At 50.1% G+C, this 26,926-nt stretch overlaps 7 protein-coding genes across 7 annotated transcripts; 4 read left to right on the top strand and 3 right to left on the bottom strand.

Moving 5' to 3' along the window:
• Positions 1-563: 563 nt before the first annotated feature.
• Positions 564-2,417, top strand: ACHE_30678A (uncharacterized protein; the record flags this gene model as incomplete). The annotated part of the gene is made up of 1 exon (XM_043277323.1): positions 564-2,417. One exon carries the CDS (start codon positions 564-566, stop codon positions 2,415-2,417), a length of 1,854 nt encoding a protein of 617 aa, XP_043135213.1.
• Positions 2,418-7,519: 5,102 nt separating this feature from the next.
• Positions 7,520-9,128, bottom strand: ACHE_30677S (uncharacterized protein; the record flags this gene model as incomplete). Its single annotated transcript, XM_043277322.1, has 4 exons — positions 7,520-7,660; positions 7,719-8,594; positions 8,829-9,011; positions 9,066-9,128. 4 exons carry the CDS (start codon positions 9,126-9,128, stop codon positions 7,520-7,522), a joined length of 1,263 nt encoding a protein of 420 aa, XP_043135212.1.
• A 1,399-nt stretch (positions 9,129-10,527) lies between these two features.
• Positions 10,528-13,305, top strand: HSP98 (ATP-dependent Clp protease ATP-binding subunit; the record flags this gene model as incomplete). Its single annotated transcript, XM_043277321.1, has 1 exon — positions 10,528-13,305. The coding sequence occupies one exon, from the start codon at positions 10,528-10,530 to the stop codon at positions 13,303-13,305; it is 2,778 nt and encodes a 925-aa protein (XP_043135211.1).
• A 185-nt stretch (positions 13,306-13,490) lies between these two features.
• ACHE_30675S (SDR family oxidoreductase/polysaccharide deacetylase family protein) lies at positions 13,491-15,236 on the bottom strand (the record flags this gene model as incomplete). Its single annotated transcript, XM_043277319.1, has 2 exons — positions 13,491-15,022; positions 15,134-15,236. 2 exons carry the CDS (start codon positions 15,234-15,236, stop codon positions 13,491-13,493), a joined length of 1,635 nt encoding a protein of 544 aa, XP_043135210.1.
• Positions 15,237-17,171: 1,935 nt separating this feature from the next.
• On the bottom strand, positions 17,172-18,512 carry ACHE_30674S (uncharacterized protein; the record flags this gene model as incomplete). The annotated part of the gene is made up of 4 exons (XM_043277318.1): positions 17,172-17,848; positions 17,902-18,035; positions 18,084-18,365; positions 18,421-18,512. 4 exons carry the CDS (start codon positions 18,510-18,512, stop codon positions 17,172-17,174), a joined length of 1,185 nt encoding a protein of 394 aa, XP_043135209.1.
• Positions 18,513-21,536: 3,024 nt separating this feature from the next.
• On the top strand, positions 21,537-23,114 carry ACHE_30673A (putative choline transport protein; the record flags this gene model as incomplete). The annotated part of the gene is made up of 1 exon (XM_043277317.1): positions 21,537-23,114. The coding sequence occupies one exon, from the start codon at positions 21,537-21,539 to the stop codon at positions 23,112-23,114; it is 1,578 nt and encodes a 525-aa protein (XP_043135208.1).
• Positions 23,115-23,566: 452 nt separating this feature from the next.
• RDH54 (DEAD/DEAH box helicase) lies at positions 23,567-26,642 on the top strand (the record flags this gene model as incomplete). Its single annotated transcript, XM_043277316.1, has 2 exons — positions 23,567-23,877; positions 23,942-26,642. The coding sequence occupies 2 exons, from the start codon at positions 23,567-23,569 to the stop codon at positions 26,640-26,642; spliced, it is 3,012 nt and encodes a 1,003-aa protein (XP_043135207.1).
• Positions 26,643-26,926: the final 284 nt, after the last annotated feature.

Genomic DNA, 26,926 nt, shown 5'->3' with positions numbered 1-26,926 from the left:
TAAAGGCTTCTTTGAATATCGGGCTACTTTTGTCGCTGGATGGCGGGGATCAGTAAGCAGCGGGGCCTCAATAAAATGCATTAGCGCTAGTGCTACTGAAATCTAACAGCCAATCAGAGGCATTTATTATCTTGGAATTTTCCCACAGAAACGTAATTTTTAGAGAGCACCAGACACGGAATCTTGTGTCATTTTGAAGCGATAAACTGAAATTCTGCATTGCTTGATGAGCAGAATTAACTAAAAAGTATTCTGAATTTTGTAACCGTCAATATCAAGCGCTGGGAATGCGTCGAAATGAAAAGAATATGTGCCAAAATCACGTGACGCATGTCGGTCGTCCCAACAACAGTCACGTGTAATTTCCCAAGGTGGTCATAAACGGTAAACAAGCGTCCGTGCAGTGTCGTCGCTCCACCGCGCGGGAGATCCCTTTTTGTTGACAAGAACTGTCACGCTCCGATCCTCCTTCAACTCTTTGTGCCGTTGCTTGTCATGCTCACTGCGGTGTCTGCCTGGCACTACTAACCTTCTACAGCTTTTTCTACAGAGAGTTCGCCAACATGGACTCACCATCAGCCATCCGGTCGAGCCCCTCGAAGGTCCTGAACCCCGTGTCACCAGAGCGCATGAATCAACAAACAATACCCCCCTCACCCTCACCATCCCGCCCCTCCGACATCATGGGCGTGCACCGCAAATCGAGAGGATTGTCCGACGTCCAAGCAAAGGTCGCGTTTCTGAATAACCTCTCGCGTGGGAATAGCCCGGCCTCGCCTGCACAAACACAGCAGTCGGCAGGAAACCCTGCAGCACTTCAACGGGCAATCCTTGGACGCGAAGAGGCAGAGTCTGCGTTGCGTAATGTATCGGAACAACTTTCCGAAGCACAGTCGCGAGAGCGCCGGTTAAGTGAACGACTTGAAACGTTGCTGGAAGACTTACAGTCGGCAAAAGAGCGCCAATCTAATGAGCGATCGATTTTTGAGAAGGAGATTAAGAAGGCGAGGAAAGATGCTTTCCGGGCGGGCTCTGCTGTCGTCAAAATTCAAGAGGACTTGAAGGAAGCCCGAGCGGAAGTCAGGAGCCTGAGAGAAGAAGTCCAGGTGGAACAAAAGGCCAAGAATGAAGCGAATCAGGAAGCCTTCGAGCGTGCATACACACTTGCGGGTCTCATGGAAGAAATGGAAGTCCTCAAGAAGCGTCTACGAGCATCCGAAACGGCTATCCACTCGCACAGACTTGAGAACCGGGCACAGAATGTTGGCAGGATGTCACTCGCAGATGGAGACCTCGCACTACTCATGACGCCAACACCAAGACGTCCCAAGAGGTCCGCCGACGCGACGGTCCTGTACTCAACCAATGACTCGTCCACCCAATGCACTCCCCCTAAGCGCCCCCGACTATCCGACATCACCCCTAAACAGGAAGAGCCGCAGAACCAGCAGAACACGAAACAAGAAGATATCCAGAACGAAATGATTGAGGAGCTTCAACGTTTGCTCGACCACGAAAAACAACGTCGCACTGATGCGGAAGAGATGATCCACTTCATGGAAATGGAGTGTCAATTCAAGCGATGCTCTTGTCGTCTTGCAGAGGACTCCGAAACTGCCTGCGTTCACGAGACCACACTTTCTCATGAGAAGCGCGAAAATGAAATCGCCGAAGCGCCGCACGGAAAAGGGGAACACGCCGTACCCGAACCAACCAAGGCACCACCGGCTCGACACAGTCTGCGTAGGTCTGTGCACAAACCTCAGCATGCCATGGACGTTGATAATCAGGTTAAAAACGAGGAAGATATGGAGGATCCTGTGATCACGTTTTCGCCTCAGACGGGCACCTTTCGCTCTATGCCCTCTCCTCAGAGACCGCTAGGAAAGCCCTCGATTCCCGCTCATTCAACGGCGCCCGAGCCTCACGTTGACGAGGAATCATTCGCCCAATCGCCGCTCACGCGGGGCCCAACTGAACGTCGAAGCAATCTGCACGACATGGACCTCGAACGCTACCCCCACGCCCCGCCTCAGGCCCCGCCTCAGGCCACTTCCTGTGTCCAATACACACCCTCGCCGTCAACAGCCCTGAACCGTACTTCACAAAACTCCCGAATGTCGGTAGAACAGAACACTGAATTCGAACTTGACACGAGCGGATATCCGGTCACCAAGCGTGTCCCTTTGCGCCCAGAATCCCGCCTATCCAACCAGTCCACCGTCGTCCCCGGAACGCCCGTCAGTCGCGAGGAGGCATTGGCGCAGATTCGCGCACGGAGAGGAAGAGCGAACAGCATGAAACGATCCGTCAGCGCCGGTGAAGGGCTCTTCAAGGGGGCTGCACCTCCGGCTAGCTCCAACCGGACTCAAGCGCAAAATGGGAGGAATGACCAGAGAAGGTCATATCACCGGTGAACTTGAAGTTGACACGGTTGAATGAATGAGAACGGTCATATGTTTCTTTTGGAGTTAGTTTTGATCCTTGGTCGATACCCCGGGTGCTTCGCTACCGGAATGGCGTTTCTTCTTGTTAATGAGCTTTGTCGAATTGACTTTTTTCTTGCATGAAAAACTCTCATTTAAAAAGGACTTGGTTTTATGCATGGCGTTGGATGGGTAGTCTGTTTACATCTCTCATGGCTATGGCCATCCTCACTCTCTTCTATATCTCTTTTGTCTTGAATTGGTCTTGGTTATATTATACGGTTCTTCGATGTCAGTATTTTATTTTGGTTATTAGGACATAATTTATGACTATCTATTTCAGGAAACAGTCTTCCCTTGAAGAGTCAAGAGATAAGTAGATGTTGGTATGACGTCGTCGTTGGTGCCGATACTTGCAGCCGCAGACAAGTTTGTCAGGGATGGAGCTGCTTGGACTTGTCCTGATGTTGTGGCAGGTATGTTGGCTGAGGAGCCATGAATGTCGATTGCCTCATGGGTGGTGTTTGCCTCTAGCAAGCTCACTCAGAGGTCTTCTTAGGTGGTCCTCGAGGTGTTAAATTGAGACATCTCGCCTTTGGCTTGCGATATGCGATTATTAGAATCCTAGTACTGGTACTTTTGACATTCTGATGCCAGGATTTTCCTCTCCCCTCTCTTCGCATTTCAAATGCCATCCCCCTCGCCGTGGTCCTCTGGTTGTAACCAGAGGGGCCGCCTGGTACTGGAGTCAATATAGTGGTGAATCCGGTGTTGTACCAGGCACCGCCAGGCATGCTATTGTCTCCATATGACCACTCTGCTGGATGTTACAAGTTACAGAACGCCATCCTCAGAAACCTTCGTCGCAGCTGTTGTTGTTTATGGTTGTTTCATTGACATGTGATCTGATGAGAACCTTTGTCACGCCTAGATACCGCACATATTAAACCGTCTGCATCATGGTAGAAAAAGGATCGAGGGCATTCTCTCCGTCAAAACGACACTTATATCAGTATGGTGGAGCTGTCCACTGAGGCACAACCGTCTGGAAAGACCTTTCGTATCTCATCGCGATTTTACCTTCAGCTACCAGCACGAAGCCTGGGATTATTCCAACAATCGCTTTGGATTTGTTCTCGGCGGTTTCCCTTGGTTTCATAGCAATAAATGGTTCCTATAGGAATACACACCTCTGCGGGACATGCGTGCATTGTAGGGAAGCACAATAATGTCCGTAACAGGTAGTGGGAGGGGAAAGATTTCGGTTCCTGTCACATATCACACAGGCTTATTAGTACAAATACCCAGAAAGTATTGCCATGAACATTTCGTGTTTTCGCACAGATTCGTCTACAATGTCTTGGGTTATAACACCACTGTGCGCAATTAGACGCAACAGATTGGGCCAGGCTGTGCTGGATGGTTGTTTGCTTGAGCTCTCTTTCTTCCCGTGACTCCTGGGTAATGATACTCCAATTAGCCTAAGTGTGCGCAGTTGTTCACCAAATTGCGGGTAGGCAAGTTTAGAGTCAATGGTCACCGTTTGGGGGTTCTCATAACCCTCTTGACTCAGGATCCGCTATCCTCATTTGCATGGATCATAGTTGTATAGATAATCTCTTCGATCACAATATCCATTTACATGTTGTTGACAGAGGGCTTTTGGATCTGCTTTCAGTAATATCATGGTAGAAGGTGCATGCTTCCCTTTCTGTTTATCTGCCAGTAAGTTAGAACGCACATGGACTCTATCGAGAAAGTGTCATTATGCGAAATTGGTGACGTTTATAAAGAAGAGTAGACACCGGTCTTGGTTGCCTCGAGTAGTTAAGATGACATCCTCTAGACTCTTGCTATGTTGTGCATCCACGAAAGTATTCATCGCTTTGAGGTTCTGGCGGAAGGTATAAAACTTTCTCTCGGTGTCAATACCGTCTCTCAATGCCCGACAAGCTATACCATGTCGGGAACAGACGGGGACAGACACATTGGCGCTAAGCCATCAGCCATAACCTTTGTTTGGGAATCTTCACAAAGTCAGTCGCTAGAGCCATGATCCCTGCTAGGGCGGACTTCGTTTAATAACCCCAAGTTCTCAAGAACAAAGCTGTCTTTACTGCTTCTTCTCCCTGGGTCACATTGACAGCATCCTATCGGTCTTTAACAGCCATCTGCAACCTGCCTCTGAGAGGGTGAGTAACTCTGGCCTTTCTTGCCTTGGTCGTTGCTTGTTTAAAACAGCATACAATTTGCTCATATGGTATTTTTGAGCTGACTGTAAGCCGGACTGGATGAGCAAAGGTCATCACTCCACCGAGTCGCATCAACTTGGCTACCACGTGTTGAGCATTGATTACATGCTTCATATAAGGATTTAATGGGCAAGAGGATGAAGGTATCCGTGCCTTGGAGTTGGGCGCTCGACTTCCAAAGCACTCAGCTATCACATGTAGTATGACCTAGAATTGCGAATACGGAAAGGTGGATTTGACCAGGCTCTGGCTCTCGAATGCCGTTAAAGTCTCTCTGGACCGGTTTTTGTATGCGAAGAAAAAGGGTAAACGATCTCGAGCCACTCGGGAAGCTTTGCATGGCGATCCCCCTTTTCGTTTGCCGTAGAAATGTCCATGTAGCCACGACTCTCGCATCTGCGCGGATATCTGGCGACTGGGATAGATAAAGTCGTCATGTCGAATTAGTTATTAGTACGACGACCTGCTTTTCCCATGGATTGCTGACCTATAGGTCATTTATGAACCCGTCCCACGCGACACTACCCTCATCACTGGAATACCGCAACCGGTGCTTGTGACAATGGCATAAAGCTTACCTTTCATCTGAGAGGGGTCTTTTTTGTCTGCCTAGCTTATTGAGGTGGCGCACAACACTTTCCCGTCTCTGCCGCTGATTTTGGAGAAGCACGGGCCATATCATGGCCTGAATTTCGAGACTTCGCTCGGCCAGAGCCTAGTTGAACATCGTGGCTGTTCCATGGAGGAATGAGTATTCAGAGAAGCGATGAGTGTTTTCGAACTAATCTTCACCGGTCCTGTCTTCTCTGGCTCACCATCTTCGAGAACGTCCCGACTGGTGGTAAGATCTTCTCTTTCATACTTCTCAAGGAGGTATTCTGGGCTCATAGATGTAATCCAGTTTTCGGATTTACTCATGCCTTTTAAAAATGCGAGGCCGCAAATAGAAGTCAGAGACCATCCTCTGATAGAACTTGGTCCTATTCGTCGAAGCCTACTATGGTTGTAAGTTTTAAGACAATGGATTCAACTACCCCAGCTTTGCAAGCCGTCTCTATAAATTGGCTTGGACTTTCTCTGTCGCATTCGATTCAACCCAAACGCTTGTAATTCTGAAGCGCCTAGTTGGCTCGCATTCCTGAGTTTCAGGGCAAGTCCAGCCTGTCTGAAGCTTGGCGTGCAGAATTCTATAAAGCGTCTGGAGAGAAGAGCGAATTCAGTCTAGCTGATTAGTATTATTCCGCGCGTTCCTTGGAGACCTCTACCAGATGATATCGGCAGTTGCCCCTTTTGAAAATGGCAGAAGTGGAGCCACTCAGAAGTGATTTAGATACTTCATATCTTAGAGATGCAGATTGGCCGTTGTGGCAAACTCAAGGGTGTGGTGAGTATTTGATGTCAAATTGAACAATCAACCATATCAATAGCGCCAGAGCGCTTTAAGCTATGCGCTATCATCAGTCTACGTTGCGCCATTGGAATATGGATTTTCTGTTCCCTCTTGAATGTCTTTTATTTTCGGATACTTCCAGTGGTATTATCCGCCAGAAGTATGCGCAACACACATTCCATTTGCTATGTCCGGGACTACGCGGCCTGCTGTGAGAACGATATAGCCATGCTGTGCTTCGTGTGTGTGGTGATGAAAGGAACGATCCGACGGTCCTTCTAGGGTGTTCTTTGTCTTTTTTGGTCATCCAAATGTATCAATGAGGATAATTAACTTGTAGCCTGCAATTGGTACCATGTATCGTACTTCGAGCCGTGTTAGTAGCGAATGTACTTAGTGTCCTTCGTTTGCCCTCGTCCGCCTTCGCCGTAAATGACAAAGTGACAGGAGACGTATACATTTTTGGGAAGCGCAATCCTCCCTTGTGATTGGGACAGAGCTCCTCGGTGTCATCGAAGCCTCAGTAGTATGTACAAAAGCCGCAGCGCTTTGGCGTTCTGGTACGTGCTCCGAATCCATGATTTTATTTGTGCGTTGGCTCGTGTCATATTGGAGGAACGCCAACATGCGTCCTCGGTGTTTTGAATTGCCAATAATCTTTGTTCGACAGTATGGGAACCGTAGGGTAGTCAGGACAGGGCGTCAGATTGTGGGCACGTCGAGGCATTGAATCCCTCAGCCTCGAATGTCTTCCAGATCGGGATAGATCTGACTTGAATCGAAACAATCGAGGTCGTGTGTTGACTCTAGAAGCAAGCATCTTGACGAGGGATTGCGAATTGAGGTGTCTATACCAGCGATCGAGTTAGATGCAGGGAGGCGTTGTGTCTGTGGATGATTGACGTACTTGATATAGCGAATGCTCAATTTTCTCCTCGATATTGGATTATGCTAGCCACCTTCACGTGTCTTCTTCGGGAGACAATTGAAGGGGGGAGAGGGAATGCATAATGGTTGACTGAATCCGGCCCCGATCAACAAGAGGTGGCCGGAGACAGTAATCGTTTCTGCTCATCTAGCAATAATCGAAAATATTAATCACGACAAAAGAGAATTCAATTGGATTGTGAGGTTCTTGGAGAATGTGGAGTGATGTGGAGTGAATCCTTGGGGGAGGTGGCGGCCATACGAGTTTAGGGTAACCCAGCACAAGGGACAAGAACGCAGTATCATTGAACGCATGGAGGGGATATAACTAAGTAAGTCAAACAACCTTGTAAAGGACAGATAACATCATAGACAATCTCCAACACTCAAAGCACAGACAAGCATTGTAACCCTCCGAGTGGCTGCTGCTATCACACCATCACCGCTAAAATCCCACCATCTCCGGTGACAAATAACTGCCACCTTAAGTATCTCCCACCCCCTCCATCTCCTGATTCCTTCGTCTAAACTCGCAGCGAGAACTGCTTGAGGTACAGATAATCCGGCATGTTGGCGTCGACCGTCTTGCGGATAATTGCTGCACCCTCCTCGCCGAATCTCTCCCGCCATTCAGCATCGAACTCCTCTTCGGATTTGACCGGTTTCTAAGAACATCATCAGCTTTCCTTATCTTTTAGTTGCTGTCGTCTCGTTGGTGCTCACCTCCTTCTTTGCAGTCAGACCCCTCGATTCGATCGCATCGTTGTGAAAGCCCCTCCACTTCTCGAACGCATCCTTCGCGAATTGGTGGTCCTCCTCCGTGTCCCACTCCAACAAGCTCGGATCATAATCCAGTCCCACGCTACGGCAGAACGCTTCGATGGTTGGTGCCGGTTTCTGGAGCATTTCGTCCGCGTCAACCACACAAATTTCGACGCCCGACTCCTTCCCCTCGCCAATTCCATTGACGACCGGCTTGAGGCCTTCGGCACTCTCCTCGTCATCATGGGTGGCGACGTGAGGGCCGACTAGCCCGATATTACGCAGGAAGTCAAACGTGCGACGAACCTCGTCGTATCCGGCTTCCGAAGGGTCATAGTTGGGGAACCCGGTCACCTCAGTCAGCGGCGGGATGGTGCAACGATAATACGAAGGCACACTGAAGTGAGGATCACGGATAAGGAAGGCAAAATGGAAACGCGACCAGATTTCCGTGGGCATCACGGTGGGATTGCCCGGTTCGGCTTCCGTGTCATAGGGGTAGGGTTTGGTGCCCCGTTCCTTGATGGTGGCCATACTGGGTTTTACGTTTCCTCCGACCGGAGCAGCAGAGAGATCAACGCCGCTGTCAATCTTTGCATGGGCGGGATGAGGGCTCTTTTCTGCATGAGACCCGTTTGTAGCCCCGTTCTCCTTGCCGTTCTCCTCCGCCCGGTTGCCGTTGATACCCGCCGTGTCAACGGTTGGAGCATCACCATTGGGATGTTCCTGAGTGCCTACGCCACGTTTGATCCTTCTGAGAGATGGGGCGATGCTAGCGGGTTGGCCGTTGGGAGGGAAGAGGTAGTGGATGATGTCCTTGATGAAGACTCGCTTGCCCTATTGAGGTGAGTGCCCATCCGACTGTAGTCATAGCGCATATTTCCTATTTTCGGAAGGAGACAAGTGTAGAAACGCAATAAGAAATGTAGCTGCACGAACGCCCAACTCATCGCCAATGCTCACCGGTGGGCACTCGGAGCATTACGGAGTTTCAAAAAAGCAACAAGTGCGGGGGAATGAGATGCAGAGAAAAAAGCAAGGGAGAAGAGGAAAGGGAAAGAAAGAGCATACATGAGAAGCTTCACGTTCAAGTCTGTCCAAAACGGTCTTAAATGTTGACTGGCTGAAGCCACTGTCTATCCGGGCCTGTTCGTCATTTTCGAATCTCTCTGAAAGCCTCTCGGGGCCGTAGTAAAAGGCATCGCCAAAGGGTTCATGGACACATTGGATATTATTCCGTTGAGTCATGAAAACCTGATATCGTCAGCAACACCAGACTAAAAAGACAGGTAATAGAGGGATATATACCCTCTCAAACGCCGTCGAGCATGCTCGCGGGTGGGTTACAACAAAGATGGGTTTCTGCGACATCTCTGCGTCTACCAGGGAGTTTCACCACTGGGAATAGGTGACACTGTTATTGCTGATATGAAAGGAGATAGCAAATGCCGTGTCTTGCAAAAAGAGAAGAAAAGCCTCGTGTCTGTCAAAGATGGATGAACAGAGGATGGGAGACCGAAGGAAGGACCGGCTTTTATATCGTATGCAGCAGCAAAGGGAGCACAGCGTCCCGAGGGAGGAGGGGGAGAGCACAGGGACAGAAAAAAAATGAGATGGTATTTTTGTGTCTTTTTTATTTGAATTTTCTTCACGTCGACCGCGATCCAGACTGCGGCAGTTGCTCCATCTGCTCCATAAAAGTGTGTGTATATCCTTCCCAAGTCCACTGAAGTCTCTGCCAGATCTAAGCACCCGGTTGGTATTGCCATCTTGACGTCATGAGTCCTGTTCCTGTTGGAATTCTGAAATAGTTTTCCAGTTGTGCATTGAGATAACAATTGTATCCCTCACATATCTGTACAATGCACGCAGTTCGGCATACTTACTATAGAGTGCTATACCACCCCTGCACATTATCTGAAATAGCGCATGACCAGCCGTACGGACAGACGCTATTCCTGCAGGACTAGCGACCCGTCGCCGTCTAGCCTAAATGAAAAAAAAAAAGCCAATGCTAGCTCTCTACTTTTTTTTTTTCTTTTGTACTCCGTACACTGTACGCTTCTTCCTAAGTTCATTTCCGAGGATTGAAAAAAATCTCTCATCGTGATGTCTCGCACGCACAGTCCTGATGATCCTGTGCGACTGATAGCATAACCCGATTAAAAATTTCCCGAATTGGCACGAGTAACCAGCAATTCTTGATTTGGTATCCATCTGCCTGCCTGCGCCTCTCTATGGCCGGGCACATCGCCATGTCGGGAGTGTTCCGGCTTGAGCCTCGGGAAGAGGGGGGCACTGAGGCACTGCAACCATCCCTGCACGATCAGCAACATGGGAGTGGGATAATCCGGCCTGTTTTAGTCTTTCCCAATAAGCATTTGTTCCTTGGTACACGAGGATGCGAATGCTCGGGTTTATCTACTGCGGGGATCAGGTCAGCTGTGGTTATGTGTAGTCATGTGATTACACGTGACTAGTCACATGATTTGGTCATGTGCTAAGTGAGATGCCAGATGCCAGATGCTTCTGGAAGGCGGTGGAAGCCGGTTGTTGCGTCACGACGTTACGGGATCTCTCCATCTTGTTTGAGCCCCTCGTATATATGACTGCTCGCAGCACTCACGGTTTCAATTCCTGCTTTTCAATATCATCCCTTAATTCACTAGCATTTACTTGCATTTAACTTGTTACACTCATACCCTAAGCATATCTACGTCGCTTAATTACTCTATCCATATCGAAAACACACATCTTCCTGCTAGCCGCCATGAACGGCGTCCAATTCACAGACAGAGCCAACAAGGCTCTGCTAGACTCCAGCAGTCTAGCTGAACAATACTCCCACTCCCAGATCCTTCCCGTTCACCTCGCTGTCTCCCTCCTCAACCCTGCCCCCGATGAGTCCAAAGACCAACAAGCCACCGCCCACCCGTCGCATGATGGCGCATCCGCACCCCTCTTCCGCCAGGTTATTGAACGGGCACATGGTGACCCTCAGCTCCTCGAACGTTCTCTCATGAAACAACTTGTTCGGTTACCTAGTCAAGACCCCCCGCCAGAGACTGTCAGTGTGGCCCCCGCATTGGCCAAGGTCATCCGCTCTGCGACCGACTTGTCCAAGACGCAAAAGGATAGTTTCGTTGCTGTTGATCACTTGATTCTGTCCGCTGCGCAGGACTCGCAGGTGCAGCGGTGTTTGTCAGATGCGAACATTCCCAATGTCAAGTTGATCGATACTGCTGTTCAGCAGATCCGGGGCACAAGGCGGGTGGATTCGAAGACTGCAGACTCCGAGAGCGAGACGGAGAACTTGAAGAAGTTTACGATTGATATGACATCGTTGGCAAGAGAAGGAAAGATTGATCCGGTTATCGGTCGTGAAGAAGAGATTCGACGGGTTATCCGGATTCTCAGTCGACGGACCAAGAACAACCCCGTTCTCATCGGTGAGCCTGGTGTTGGTAAGACGACGGTTGTCGAAGGTTTGGCCCGTCGTATTGTCAACGCCGATGTTCCCGCCAACTTGGCCCAATGCCGTCTGCTCTCGCTGGACGTTGGTTCCCTGGTCGCGGGAAGCAAGTTCCGCGGAGAGTTCGAAGAGCGGATGAAGGGTGTCTTGAAGGAGATTGAAGACTCCAAGGAGACAATCGTTTTGTTCGTGGATGAAATTCACCTGCTCATGGGTGCGGGCTCCAGCGGTGAGGGTGGCATGGACGCAGCAAACCTCTTGAAGCCCATGTTGGCCCGTGGTCAGTTGCACTGCATTGGTGCTACCACTCTGAGCGAATATCGCAAGTACATCGAGAAGGACCAAGCATTCGAACGACGATTCCAGCAAGTCCTGGTGGGCGAACCATCGCAATCCGAGACCATTTCTATTCTCCGTGGCCTGAAGGAGAAGTACGAAGTGCACCACGGTGTCAACATTCTGGACGGTGCTATTGTCGCCGCTGCCACTCTGGCATCGCGTTATCTCACAGCCCGTCGTCTGCCCGACTCGGCTGTCGATCTCATTGATGAAGCCGCTGCTGCCGTCCGCGTCACACGCGAATCCGAACCCGAGGCGCTCGACACCCTCGAGCGTAAACTGCGACAGCTTCAGATTGAAATTCATGCTCTGGAGCGTGAAAAGGACGAAGCTTCCAAGGCGCGTCTGGAGGCCGCCAAGCAAGAAGCCGCCAACGTTGCTGAGGAACTGCGACCCATGCGTGAGAAGTACGAGAGTGAAAAAGCACGCAGCAAGTCCATCCAGGACGCCAAGATCAAGCTTGACTCGCTCAAGGTCAAGCGTGACGAGGCTGAACGATCTGGCGACACCCAGACTGCGGCCGACTTGGAGTACTACGCCATTCCCGAAACCAAGACGTTGATCGAGAGACTCGAAACAGACCGAGCCAATGCTGATGCGGAGCGTCGGGCCCGCCAGGGTGACCACGAAGAGTCCTTGCTTGCGGATGCAGTTGGCCCTGATCAGATCAACGAGATTGTCGCACGCTGGACAGGCATTCCCGTGACTCGCCTCAAGACTACCGAGAAGGACAAGCTCCTCAACATGGAGAAGTACCTTGGCAAGATCGTCGTGGGTCAGAAGGAAGCTGTAACCTCGGTCTCCAACGCCATCCGTCTTCAACGCTCTGGTCTCAGCAACCCCAACTCACCACCTAGCTTCCTCTTCTGCGGCCCATCTGGTACGGGTAAGACACTGCTTACCAAGGCATTGGCGGAATTCCTCTTCGACGACCCCAAGGCCATGATCCGCTTCGACATGTCTGAGTACCAAGAACGGCACTCCCTCAGCCGTATGATCGGCGCACCACCGGGCTACGTCGGCCACGACGCTGGTGGCCAGCTAACAGAAAACCTTCGTCGCCGCCCCTTCTCCATCCTCCTCTTCGACGAGGTCGAAAAGGCCGCGAAGGAAGTCCTCACCGTCCTTCTCCAGCTCATGGACGATGGCCGCATCACAGACGGCCAAGGCCGTATCGTGGACGCGCGCAACTGCATCGTGGTCATGACCTCCAACCTAGGTGCAGAGTTCCTCGCCCGCCCAGCATTGAAGAACGGCGCCATCGATCCTCAAACCCGCGAACTCGTCCTGGGTGCTCTGCGGGACTACTTCCTCCCCGAGTTCCTCAACCGTATCTCCTCCACCGTCATCTTCAATCGCCTTACCAAGCGCGAGATCCGCAAAATCGTCGACCTCCGCCTCGCCGAAGTCCAGCGCCGCCTCGAACAGAACGACCGCAACGTCACCATTTCCTGCACCGAAGAAGTCAAAGACTACCTCGGTGAATCCGGGTACTCACCTGCATACGGCGCACGGCCACTCGGCCGCATCATCGAAAGAGAGGTACTCAACCGCATGGCTGTCCTTATTCTGCGGGGAAGTATCCGCGACGGTGAGGTCGCAAGGGTTGTCATGGTTGATGGACGGATTACAGTCTTGCCGAATCATGAGTTGCCAGATACTGACGAGGATGATGAGGATATGATTGATTCGGACGAGGTGTCGACAGATGGGGATATGGATTTGTATGATGAATAAGTTGCTTATTTGATTGATTGATTGATGATTTATGATTATGTGTGATAGCATATTTCTGTATCTAACTGGCTTGCTTTTTTCTTCCCTGAAAAGTCGATGTATTTCTGTGTATAGTCTTACGAACAATTTTAATACTTCCAACCTCAAATCCCTATTCCACTCACAATAATAAATACCACTAAGTCCTAAGTCCTACTCGTAGAAAGCTCCTTCTCCCTCCACCACCTCACCACCTCCCCAGACTGACAAAACTCCACCTCCCCAGTCCTTTCCCACCCCCTCAACCACCCCAAAAACCTCTCCATCATCCCAATCACATGCGCCATCCCACTCGTATCCGGATGCATCAGCACCGGAAAGACCGGCTCCTCCTCATTCTCCCTAATCCACAGAAACCGATCCTTCCACATATTCTCGATCAACCGCGTATCAGTGTACCCCTGCGAATTGTGCACGTGCGGCAGGAATTGCATGGGCGTCATGTCTTCCATGTAGTAGTTGCAAGGTATGCAGACTAATGGCCGTCGATCTGGTTTCTCGGATGGGGAGGGGGCAGGGACGGGATGCATCCAGGAGGACGCGGGGAGGGAGTAGTCGATTGGTTTCAGGGGCGGACGGCGGGGCGCGAAGAAAGGCTGGCTATCGTGGTCTGTTAGGGAGGCGTCGTATTCGAAGTTGTATTCTTCGAGGAGGTCTAGTGTTGATTCGCGGAGTTGGTAGAGGGGTGCTCTGTAGCCGACTGGTCTCTTGCCTGTTAGTTTTGTTGCAATACCGATGCATTTTACTAGGATGTCTCGCTCCTGCTCGGGGGTGAGCTGGTATGCGCCTTCGTGCGCGTAGCCGTGGAGTCCGATCTCAGCGCCGCTTTTCACGACTTCGTTGACTTGCTCGGGGAAGCTTTCTGCGGAGTGGCCTGGGACGAACCATGTGCAGCGGTCTGCGAGGTTGAGTTTGCGGAGCATGCGGACGAGGCGTGGGACGCCGACTTTGGCGGCGAAGAAGCCGGCTGAGTAGTCGGCTAGGACATTGTCGGGATGGTAGCCGGTCCCTAGCCAGCCGGAGACGGCGTCGAGGTCGATGGAGATGGCGATGCGGATTTTGTTGCGTTTTGTTAGGGTTGGGGGAATGGAGAGGTGTGTTTCTGTTTCTTGGGGGTTGGTGGTTAGGTCTTCAGTGTTTGTGAGGCATTGGCCGGAGATGTGTCCTGCTGCGCGGTGCGAGGATAAGAAAGCTGTGGTGCGGGTTATGATTTCTGGATCATCCAGTGCAACAGCGTTGATCCTAGCCCTGCTGTTCAACTGCGAGACCTCATTATTCACTCTCCGAATCAACCCATTGCTTATCCCAGTCCCGGTCACGACAATGGCCAGATTATCCAGCTCTCTCCCCAGAGACTGCTGTGCAGTTTTCGCAGCGCACAGGAAATGCTTAATGACCAGGAAAATCCCCCGGGCATTAACCTGGTACGTCTTCTCCCAGATATCCAGGGACATGTCCCAGATGGGATGGTCATTATTTTCGTCAGTGATCCCAGCATTGGCAATTAAGATGTTAATCGGACCGAAACGATTGGTGGCTTGAGAGATGCTGGATTCGATGGATCGTTCATCTGTGACTGTGCCAGTCACGACATTCAGACGAGAACATTTTTCTGAACTAGTGGCTGAGTCTGGGATGCATAGACGAAGCTCAAGGGCCGTCACTTTGCAGCCCTGGTCTGATCTAGTTAGCTTGCCATCACATAGGATCAAGCTATAGGGCAAATGCTATGTGCATGTACATAGCCACATAAAAATACACTAGCTGACATACAACATGACCAACATACCTAAAAGCTCCTCCACAACCCTCTCCCCAATACCCCCCGCAGCACCGGTAACAAATACGTGCAGACCATTCAGTCCTAGAAACGACGACGTTGACGTTGCCATAGCTATGAGCTAGTCGTGGTAGCGTGCATGCAGGGTATCATAGACGAGCGACAAGCTCCAACTCAACTGAGTCCCATCAACTCAATTCAGCACACGTACCCCGTACAGATAAGTACAAGTACTCCGTACACCGCACACTGAGCGAGTCTTTGATAGACGTGGATTGACAGGCACTATCTGTTGCTAAGTTAGTACTAGTAACTTAAGCGCATGGCAGGTGTGTCTGTGTGGATTCGGGGTGTATCTGCAGTATTGCAGTGGTATTATTTACTAGATTCTGTGTATAATGAATTGACTGGTTTGCTTTTGTATAGGGAACAATAGGTTCTGTGGTGTTGCTGAGATGAGGATGTGAGATAGTGGGATGTTATTCGCGGGGCAGTCACGTGTCTTTACGATTACGACAAGAAGCGATGCAGAAAATAGCAGTAGTGGTAGAGGATGGTTCCTCCGTGGAATACGTCGATACGTCTGAATCAATTGAATAAAGTCACTGCACTTGGATACATATGAAGCTGTACAGAGTACTCCAACCGTACCAACCACCTACCAAGCTCAACAACACCGGTAAACATGTTTTAGCCCTTCTCCGGAATCAAATAAAGTAGGTCCCAAACATGCACCTAAAACAAAGCCACTAGTTTAACCCCAAGACCACGTGCATGCGCTCCATTCAGCTCCAGCGCAGCACTCCATTCCCGTATACGGAATGCAAAAGTGCGCTAATCCAACGGTCAACAAGGTCACCTCCACGACAGCCCAAACAAACTTTGCATAAGCGACTCCAAGGCAAAGTTTAATAATGCCTTCCTCCGCTAGACTCCGCTGTCTCCGGAAACACAGTCTTACTATTACTACAGTGGACAGTGGACGGTATTCCCACTTGGGAAGATCACCGCGCAGATCCCGTGGACCGGTCACTCTCCTCGGCAGGCCGGTTGAGGATAAATCCGGATAAAATACATACGTTTATTCGCTACATGTGTATCCATGGAACCGTGAGAATCTATCCCAGTGTAGTGACTGTGGTACAACTTAAAGTAGCGAACCATGGATCGAACGATACCCACGAAACGGCGGGTGGAAAGGCCAAGCCAAGAAAGGAGGCATGTGCCAATTTCCATTTGACAGTCGATTTTAAGTTCGACTACTGGTAGAGTTTTGAAATATGTTGATGTGTTGGTTTCGGATGAGAGTTTCCTGTTTGTCTTGTCTTCTATGTACGTACAAGTATGTATATCGCTATTGCGAACAGCGTTCAATAGTAGTGAGAACAGACATGTCGGTCGGTATATGAAGATGAGTACGCCAGCCAGGGGTTTTGATCAGCCCCAAGGTACTTGTCAGTATCCAATAGTCCAATAGCAGTGAATACTCCAACACGTACCATGGCCAAGCCGAATGGTCGGCTCTCTGACGTATGCTCGGACCCACACAGCTGGTCTGTACACTGATTGGGTTGTTGTCAGGCACAGACCGGGAGATCGGCAGGACGCTAGTAATTTTGGTATTTTACCGTCCTGTGTTCAGCTGAGCACGTGCCTTGATCGGATTCAAGTAATGTTGGAATATGATATAGACTGATGGAGAATAAAGGAATGTGTAAGACTATCGCTAATACTCTGTACATTTTTGTTTATATCTCTATGTACAAGTACAATTACTCCGGAGTATATCCAGACAGTGCCCGAAAAAAAGAAAACAAAGTTCCGGCCCACATGCAGATCAGAGGGTAAAACCCCGCCACTCTCAAGCCTCATTGGTGGATGAGAGATCTCGTGGAAGAGCCCATAAAGGTATCGTATCATCAGTCCGTAGCAACAAAAAGAAAGGCCAAAAGTAATTATATACAAGAAAAGAAAAATAAGTGATAGGTCAATGTGTGAACATAAGGTAAAAATAGAGAGCGTAAGGGAAAAAGGGAGGGATCAAAGATTAAACCTGACTCTCAGCTCGAGTCCGGTTCGCCTCCCACTGATCCAGCGCCGGTGGATGCGAACCACGTTCCACCGTCACCGTAACATCCTGTCGGATGCGCAATCCCCGCGTCGAGCCATCCTCGCTATATTCCCGGCCCTCGCTCGGCTCCGGGCTCTCACTGATCTCCGAGACGACCTTTTGCGGCGGCGTAAATGGCATACTTCGTCGGTAGTCGTGCATGCTGTGCATACTGAGTCCACCCCGACTGGGCGGTCCATAGGTTGACCGAAACGCCGAGCCCTTGCTGAATGTCCACCGACCAGATCGATAGCGCTGTTCTGTGCGGCCCCGGGATCCACCGGTCCAGCTCTTGAGAGACGGGAAGACGTCGCGGAGGAGAGACCAGACAAGGGGGATGTTGGTGACTAGGACGGCGACGGTGGCCTCGCGGAAATACCAGTTCATGTAGACGTAAGAGATAAGGCTGGGGACAAGGCAGTAGACCTTGGTGAGGATGGCAGCGACGATGACGAAGGCGCCCATGCCGAAGATGAAGAGGAGGATGAGCTTTTGTTTCACGGGGACGCGGACTTTCATTAGAAGGGGAATGGCGATGATGAGCATGAAGATGTCGGCGGAGATGTGAATGCAGCCTTGGATGATTTCGTAGTATTGGTATGACGAGCATTGATCTGACGTTGGTTAGTGTAAGAGTAACATAAACCAGAGAGAAAGGCCGACATACAGTTTGACGTAGGCACGGCCCAGTAATTCGACAAAGGCCGGCAGATGAGAAACAACGTCAACTCAGTCGCGATAAATCCAAGACCAACATAGATTGCTAGCCAGTTGATCCAGCGTCTTTGGTGTAGTCCTTCGCTGCGAATAGTTAGCACAAACTTGTTGATCATATGGTTGGCAACATACGTGATGCGAGCGTAAATCACGAGCATGCAGGTTTTCAGTGACCAGATGGCCCCTACAAATGAATGCTCGCTCACAAACACCCATTTGCTTCCTTCGACTCGTTCCTTGTAGATCTCTGGCGTCAAGTTTCTTATATCTTCGTCTGTCATCAGGTTCGATCCGCCGCCAGAGACCACCTTATTTAGAGCCACGCAGAGAATGGTATACCACACGACAGCAAACATCATGACATAGTCATCGGCTTGGAGGTTGCGAATGCCTAATCGACGAATACGAGCGGTGCTAATTAGGTCAGTACCACCACTCTCACCTACTTGTAGCCAAGGCGACGACTCACAATCGCAAACACACACCCAGCATCCCAACAGCATAAAGAGCCCATGTTTCCCGCGCAAAGCGGCGGGCAAAGTCCGGACTTAGACTGGACATCCTGTCGGCTCTCAACCTACCAAACAAGGGAAAGAAAGGATTAACGAAAGAATCATTCCCAGTAGAGCCAAAAAGGAAAGAGAAGGAGAAACAGGAGCGAGATATGCGGATACATGCAAGATATAAGAAAGGTGACCTACATTTTCCGGGCAGCCAGATAAACTTTTCAAGGCAATTGGACCAGAGTCAGCCAGAAGCGGGAATTAAGGGTAAGGATCATGAAGAGAAGATCATGAGAGAATTGCTTTTTGGGTGAGGAAAAGGAATGGTATGATAAAAAGAATAAACATGGACCAACGAGCGAGAAGGGCTGAAGCTGAGGGGCGAGCTTGACCCATGGCTCACGGACACTGATTATTGGGCCACACCCGGGGGGCGGATTGGCTTGGTCAGGTACCGCACGTTTGAGTGAGGGCAGTAGTACTCCGGAGTACAGTTTCTATGTCTGCTATTCTATTGGCAATGACAAACTTTTGCATTTGGGTTTCTGGGCGTTTACTGAGTAAGAGCAGTAGGTGCTCCGAACAGAGTGCTATGTAGTGACATTGATTGGTCGCGTGCTCGGAGGACCATTGACTCCACGAGCACCCTGAATCATCGTGCAGCAAGCTGTTCCCAAGATAGTTAACACCCTGAGTCCCTGTGAGCAATAATTGTCATCGCAATGGTAAGAAACATTAATATCACGCATCGTGTGCGTGGAGGATTGTGGAATATGGATACAGCGTGCTTGTGCTGTGTATTACCGATAAATACCGCCTCATGACTGGCAGGACAGGTGGGGCCGCATAGATTAGCGTCAAAGCTTAAAGATCTATTTTTTGCCTTCTGTCACGGTTACCGTATGGTAAGATTGATACAAACACATTTTTTAATCTCCTCAACCACGGCAACTACTCAAATGGTTATGAGGGGGATTTTCGCTATATTGACAGTTACCTTGGATATATCACTGCGTAGTACCAGAGAAAGCCGTAGGGTCATGATTGAGATTCGGTCACATTCCGATGCTGGAATAATGCTGCACAGGATACTATACAAGTAGAGCACGCAAAAGCATCGTGAACAGTGGGGAATGAACTTTGCCTAATGTTCCAGATCTAGATTTGATTAGTACTGCAGGTTCGCGATAGAATTATTAACTTTGCTTTGCGTCTTTTCTTTTCTCGCAAAGATCAAGTCAGTTCCATGGGTGACCACCGACTGTTTTATTGAACTTAATCCATCATCCCACCGGCATCGGATCTGATAATATCAATTCTGTCAGTTAACCGCCTCCGTTGATATTCCGTGCCTGCTCCGTGGCCGTGTCCGTAATTGTATGCCTTCGTATCCTCGCTATTGTGCGCGAACTATCTATCTGAGATCCCTGTTCCATCCAAGACAACCCCGTAATCTAGCATAATTAAGGACAGGGATGCAGGGGATGAAAGGACACAATTCCATTCTGCCTGCATCGCCACCAGAATTTCTAGAAACCTCCTGCATCGGTCAATCCACACGAGCATCTCTTGATCAAACCCTCAGGAAAAAAACAAATAAGCTCAAGTCCGGCGCTGCGGGAAGCTGCCAGTGAGCGTGCCGTATCGCGCCGTCGTGCAGGATCACTGTCTCACGATTCAGGAGCGACTCCACGACTCCATCCCACGAGAGAGATGCTTGACCAATGGCTTGCTGTTGGATATGGTTATGGTAATTGTCCGTTTAGACAAAATACCCTGGACAAAGAATTGGGCAAGACACCGGAGTAGAGCGAGCACCGACATTACGCGGAGGACTCCGTGCTCCGGCCTGAGATAAATTGACCGAGTGAGATTCGGAATTGCCGATAATACGAGACTCATATGATTGATTCCACCGAGAGTATTTGTACTTAGAGGACACCCTGGTCGGTGTATTTGAGCTGACAATCGGCTTCTCCCGCGGTGGCTGGCAATTGACTTATAAGATCGCCATACTCCGTATTGGACAGGTCGGGTTGCATGATGCTGAATCTCATGATTGTTTATTCCCTTATCAGAATCAGTTATTGATGTTAATTGTCAATTTAATGCTAATTAACTGATGCTCTATGCTAGTGATGGCGTATGCCGTACTTCGTACTTTGGCGTAGCGGATGGCCAGTGCTTCGATAGAGAGCCGTCATATCTCCATATGATATCTCAGTTACAAGTCAGTATCAAAGACTACAAGCACATGCTCATCTTTGTTCATAATTAGGGATAATAATATGTGGTACAAGTACCATTATGAGCTGAAGCACGTGCGACTACGATCCGAAGTACCTTGTGGCTTCGAGAAATTCGGTACATGAGCCGAAAGTTCACTGCAAACGAGACAAGTTCAGCGCCACCAGCTCATAGCCACTAGACACATAGCCGCCACAGTTGCCTCTACCAGGCTACTGTATACTCTGCTTACATCCCTGATAGAGTTGCATCTGTTTAAGCTCCCCTTTTAGGAAAAGAGCATTCTCCGCGTCCCCCGTCATGATTCGCTGATCCCGTTGGAGTGTAGTCAGTGGGCAGCCGTATCCCAGCGGCCAATAATTAAACCCCCGGTGGATGTTTGCCTCTAAGCGTAGGGGGAATATGGTTCTCCGATTGGGCATAGATGCGTACTAAGTTTCTTCGAACCCACCCATACAGGTCCACTTGTTCCGCAATCCCAGTTGCACGCACCCAAAAAGTGTACGAGACACTCCCAAGTATAAACCCTCCGCCAATGCCGCCTTATCTCTCTTCCGTCCCTTCTTTTTCTTTTTCGATGCTACCCAACGTTCTGCAGGCTGTTATGTCCGGCCGTTATTGAATCTTATGATATTCGATTTGGTCGTCTGCATTCCGTTGTTGTATCGTGTCGTTCTTTAACCCTTGTGCCACATTCTATCGTCATTCCCGCCAACTCTCGCCTCTCGTGAACCCCTTTATTCTACTCCGTTGATTTCACCCTATACTATACAATAATCTTTTTACTCAATCGTTGCTCAATTCGTCTCTACGTCGCAATTATTGAATTGCCAAAATGACGACAGAAAATTTCGCCCCGAAGCCCCAGGAGAAGATGCAGTCCGTCGAGGCCGCCAGTGAGGAACGGGCCTCCGGCGAATTAATCAATCCATCAGGTCATCGCCAGGAACTTGAACGGAATTTCAGCTTGATCAGTATCTGTGCCGTGGCCGTCACAACCGGAAACACTTGGATTGCGCAGGGTGGTAGCGTGACGACTGCGCTGAGCAACGGAGGACCGCCGGGTGTGATTTACGAATTCATCGCCGTCTCGGTTTGTTACTGGTTGGTTGCAGCATCTATTGCGGAACTGGCTTCTGGTATGCCTTCGGCCAGTGGTGTTTACCACTGGGCTTCGATCACCGCTGGAAAATATGGTCGTCCGTGTGGTTTCTTCGCTGGTTTCTGGAACTGTCTTGCTTGGATCTTGGGTGCTACATCGATGTCATCGATCCTCGGCCAACAAACCGTTTCTATGTACGCCCTCATGAATCCCGGCTTCGTCCCAAAATCCTGGCATATCTTCGTCAGTTTCGTCATCTGCACATGGGTCTGTTGCTGCATCGTCCTGTTCTTGAACCGCATTCTTCCATATATCGGCAACCTGGGCATGTTCTTTATTCTCGCTGGTGTTTTCGTTACGATCATTGTCTGCGCAGTCATGCCCCATGTCAACGGCCAGCCGTATGCGACCAATGACTTTGTCTGGCACGAATGGCAAAATGGAACCGGCTACCAAAGTCAAGGATTCGTTTTTGTTGCAGGAATGCTTAACGGTGCTTACAGTGTGGGAACTCCTGACTGCTCCTCGCATCTGGCGGAAGAAATCCCCCAACCCAGCCGTAACATCCCGAAGGCTATCCTGGCCCAGATGAGCGTTGGGTTCGTCACCGGTATTGTTTACATGGTTGCCATCTTCTACTCGATCAACGACCTCCCAAAGGTCATCTCCAGCGTTTACGGTTTCCCCCTTGCCGAGATTTACCACCAGGCCACCGGAACCAGAGGCGGAGCTCTCGGTTTGCTGATCGTCGCTTTCCTGCCCACCCTCATCACTTGCTGCGGCTGCTACATCACCGCCGGCCGTACCCTCTGGACCCTTGCTCGCGACAGAGCCACCCCATTCCCGAAATGGCTTGGCCGGGTCAACAGCAAGATGCACAACCCTTTCAACGCAACCCTAGTCTGCGGCGCCATAATCACCATCCTCGCGTGTATTTACGTCGGCTCGTCGACCGCGTTCAACGCCTTCGTTGGCTCCTTCGTGCAACTCTCCAGTCTTTCCTACTTTGCCGCCATCTTCCCTCACATCCTCACTCGTCGGTCGTCGTTCCAGCCCGGCTTCTTCTGGATGAAGGGCTTCATTGGTTTCATTGTCAACGCTCTTTCCTGCATCTATATCATTGCCTTCGTTGTCATCTTCTGCTTCCCTTACGCTCTGCCGACTGATGCCGCTTCGATGAACTATGCCTGCTTGATCACTGGTGGTTTGACGCTCTTTGTGGGCGTGTGGTGGCTCTTCCGGATGAGATCGTACGAGGGACCGAAGAACATTCCCTTGACTGACAAGGTCGTTTTGGATGATGCGAGGTGATGGTGGTCTTCCACTGCCTGCTTTGTTCTCTCTTTTGGTCTACAACTTGCTTTTCCTTCGTTCATACCCTTCTCGCTTTTCGTTTCGTCTTCTACTTTCGCTTCGAAATGAGCACCTTTCCTGATATATAAAATCTACGAATTAATGTTTTTTGATCAACCTTAAAAGCGACTTGCGGCATGACACGACTTGTATATAGATGATGATTTTCATTTCATTAATATCAACACGATCTTTGCGCAATGTGAATTCATGATAGTCGGATCTTCAAGCAATGAACGTCGTATTCACTCTTATTTCAGAGTGCTCCATCGTAGTAAACCCAATTAGGCAATATGAAATCACGTGTCCACGCTCCACCGCGTCTCGCGCAACGCGTCCGCCAATGCCTCGACCTCAGATAATACGAACAACGAACCAGCAGCAGCTTGGAGACTCTTTTCACAAATGCCATGGTCTTCAAGCCCTTCAAACCTCCTTTAATAAGGAAACCACAACAATCCCAACCATCGTCGTCATCGAATGAAACCAGGACCGAACCTGTCCCGCGAGAAACTATCACCATCACAGATGACCAGGATGCACCTCCGGCCAAAAAACAGCGTTTGCAGACAGAGTCAGCGCCGCGGAGACCTTTGCTTCAGGTGAGGAATCAAGGTGGGTTGGGTGGTGGTGAGAATGGTGAGAAAGAGAAGAAGACAATTGGAGGTGGGGATGGGAATAGGAATGGGGGTGGAGAGGAGAGGTTTTTTAATGTCCTATGGTATGGGTATCCCCTTCCCTAACACTGGCTATACTCATATCCTAATGGGTATTGTGTATGACAGGCGCAAACCAACCACCAAAAAGAACAAAACCTGGGACGGAGACGGTATCCTAACGATCCGCGACGGCTACGCCCATCTACAAGATATTTCAGGGAAAGAAATGGGCCGTATAATGTACGGATCGAAACTCGATTCCGGTACGATGCTGTCGATTGGGAGTAAAGAGGTCGAGGTTGACTCGGAGATTCCGAGGAAAGAGTACATGTCGGGCAGGGTTTTTCTTGAGAATAATACCGCTTCGGTTACGCCATCTGTGTCTACGAAACAGTTCATTCCTTTGGCGGGTCAGAATAAGACGGGGACGAGGAATGCCGCTACGCCGGGGGTTAATGCTGCTACTGGTGGAAGTGCGGCGTCTGTCTCGAAAAGCACCACTGCCAAGTCGACCAGTGCGTATAAGACGCCGTTGTTAGAGACGACGGTCATACCGCAGAAGAAAAGTCTCCCTAGCCCACGGCATGATCCGAAAGCGCCCGGAGCGTTGGTAATGAAACGGCCTGATTCAGCGCCGAAGGGAAAACAGATTGTCGATGTGGTTGTTGATCCTATTCTAGGTAAGCATCTTCGCCAACATCAGCGAGAAGGTGTGCAGTTCCTCTACGAGTGCGTGATGGGATTGCGGTCGTTCAATGGCGAAGGGGCGATCCTGGCCGATGATATGGGACTCGGAAAGACACTGCAGACGATTACGCTGCTGTGGACGCTGCTGAAGCAGAATCCGATTTATGAAAGTCCTCCGGTCGTAAAAAAGGCTCTTATTGTTTGCCCAGTAACGCTGATCAGCAACTGGAGAAAGGAATTCCGGAAGTGGCTGGGCAATGAGAGAATTGGAGTCTTTGTCCTCGACGATAACCGGAAGCGATTGACAGATTTCACTATGGGCAAAGCTTATAGCGTTATGATTGTGGGATATGAGAAGTTGCGGACTGTCCAGGAAGGACTCACGAGAGGCAATGGTGTCGATATCATCATTGCAGATGAAGGGCATCGGCTGAAGACACTGCAGAACAAGAGTGGCCAGGCAATTCAGTCGTTGAACGCCGCGAAGAGGGTTATTCTCTCTGGCACTCCTATTCAGAATGATCTGAGAGAGTTCTTTGCGGCAGTGGACCTGGTCAACCCTGGTGTCTTGGGAACTTTCAAGGCCTTTGTTAGGGAATTCGAAACGCCAATTGTGAGAAGCAGACAACCGGAAGCAACGCGGAAAGACATCGAGAAGGGAGAGGCCCGTGGTGAAGAGTTCAGGGAGCTCACATCCAAGTTCATGCTGCGCAGAACAGCAGATATCCTGGCCAAATACCTCCCGCCCAAGACGGAATACGTCCTCTTCTGCAACCCTACGCACGCCCAGGCCAATTTCTACAAGCATGTCCTCGCCTCACCTGCATTCCAAAGCGTCCTTGGCAACTCTGAAAGTGCCCTACAACTGATCACCATCCTCAAGAAAGTTTGCAACAGCCCATCCTTACTCTCCGCGCAAAACGTCAACGACACACCCAGCGAAACAATCACATCCCTCCTCTCCTCCATCCCCCCCAAACTCGCCCGCATCACTCTCAACTCCCCCGGCATGAGCGCCAAAATCCGCGTCCTCGACCAACTCCTCCACAACCTCCGCACAAAAACATCCGAGAAAATCGTCCTCGTGTCAAACTACACCTCCACCCTGGACCTCCTCGCCAAACTCCTCTCCTCCCTCTCCCTCCCCTTCCTCCGCCTCGACGGCTCCACCCCAGCCGCAAAACGCCAGTCCCTAGTCGAAGACTTCAACCGCCTGCCCGCCTCCGTCTGCTTCGCCTTCCTCCTCTCCGCAAAAGCAGGTGGCACGGGCCTGAACCTTATCGGCGCAAGCCGTCTCGTTCTCTTCGACGTTGACTGGAACCCAGCGACTGACGTGCAGGCGATGGCGCGGATACACCGGGATGGACAGAAACGGCATTGTCGGATCTATCGCGTTTTGCTGAAGGGGAGTCTGGAGGAGAAGATTTGGCAAAGGCAGGTTACGAAGATTGGATTGGCGGATAGTGTTATGGAGCGGAAGGATGGGGTTGCGCAGTTCTCGAGGAATGAGCTTAAGGATTTGTTTCGGTTGGATGAGAGCAGTCTCTGCCAGACGCATGAGCTGCTGGGGTGTGAGTGTGGGGGCCGGGGTGTCACTCCTCCGAATAAGCATGAGCCGGAGGGCTCTTCTATTAGGAGAGAATCACCGGAACGAAACAATGAAGAAGAGGATAACGATGATGAAGACGAAATCCCCGACCTCCCCGACTTCCCAACCCTCCTCAAAGCCTCCGAAGTCGACATGGAAGAACAAGAGCGTCTCATCCGCCAACGCCAACGTCAACGCACCCGCCCATCCAAATCCAACCGCGACCCCAACACCAATGATAACGAAGACGAAGAAAACGAACCCATCAACCAAAAGAACAAAATGCAGCAGTCGCTCGCTGCCTATACGCACATCGACCCGCTCTTGATGTCGGAGTCTAAAATCGCAGAGCATGATGTCATGAAAGCGATTGACGATGATGATGTTTTGTTTCCGTTAGTTCAGGAGGAGGATAATCGGGTTGGGTTTATTTTTAAGAAGAGAGGTGCTGCTCCTACCAGTGATACTACATCTGTCGAGGTAGGTGATGGAGATGAAGGTGCGAAGGAAGTTGGGGAAAGCTCTGCTTCTAGCCCGATTGTGCTGGATTAATTTGTTAGTTGCCTGCCTTTTTATCATTTAGGATAGACGGTGGTTTCCGATATGATATGATACCCCTGACTGGCGTATGTACACTTGTTTGCATACTATGGAACATGGACATGTGTTTATATAGAATGAATACAATGCAGAATACCAAGTCATATATGTTATATCTCAGCTTCATATACAAGTATCAACATCGCATGGATAAATATCAAGAACAACATTATAAGAAACAAATGGGGTATGATCAAAGCACACATCTATGTGCAAAAACAAGACATAAACAGACA

Source organism: Aspergillus chevalieri, chromosome 3 (assembly GCF_016861735.1).
Source record: "Aspergillus chevalieri M1 DNA, chromosome 3, nearly complete sequence".
NCBI classification, from domain to species: Eukaryota; Fungi; Ascomycota; class Eurotiomycetes; order Eurotiales; family Aspergillaceae; genus Aspergillus; species Aspergillus chevalieri.
Note: the sequence above shows the minus strand (reverse complement) of the source record. Positions and strands in the feature narration are given on the sequence as shown.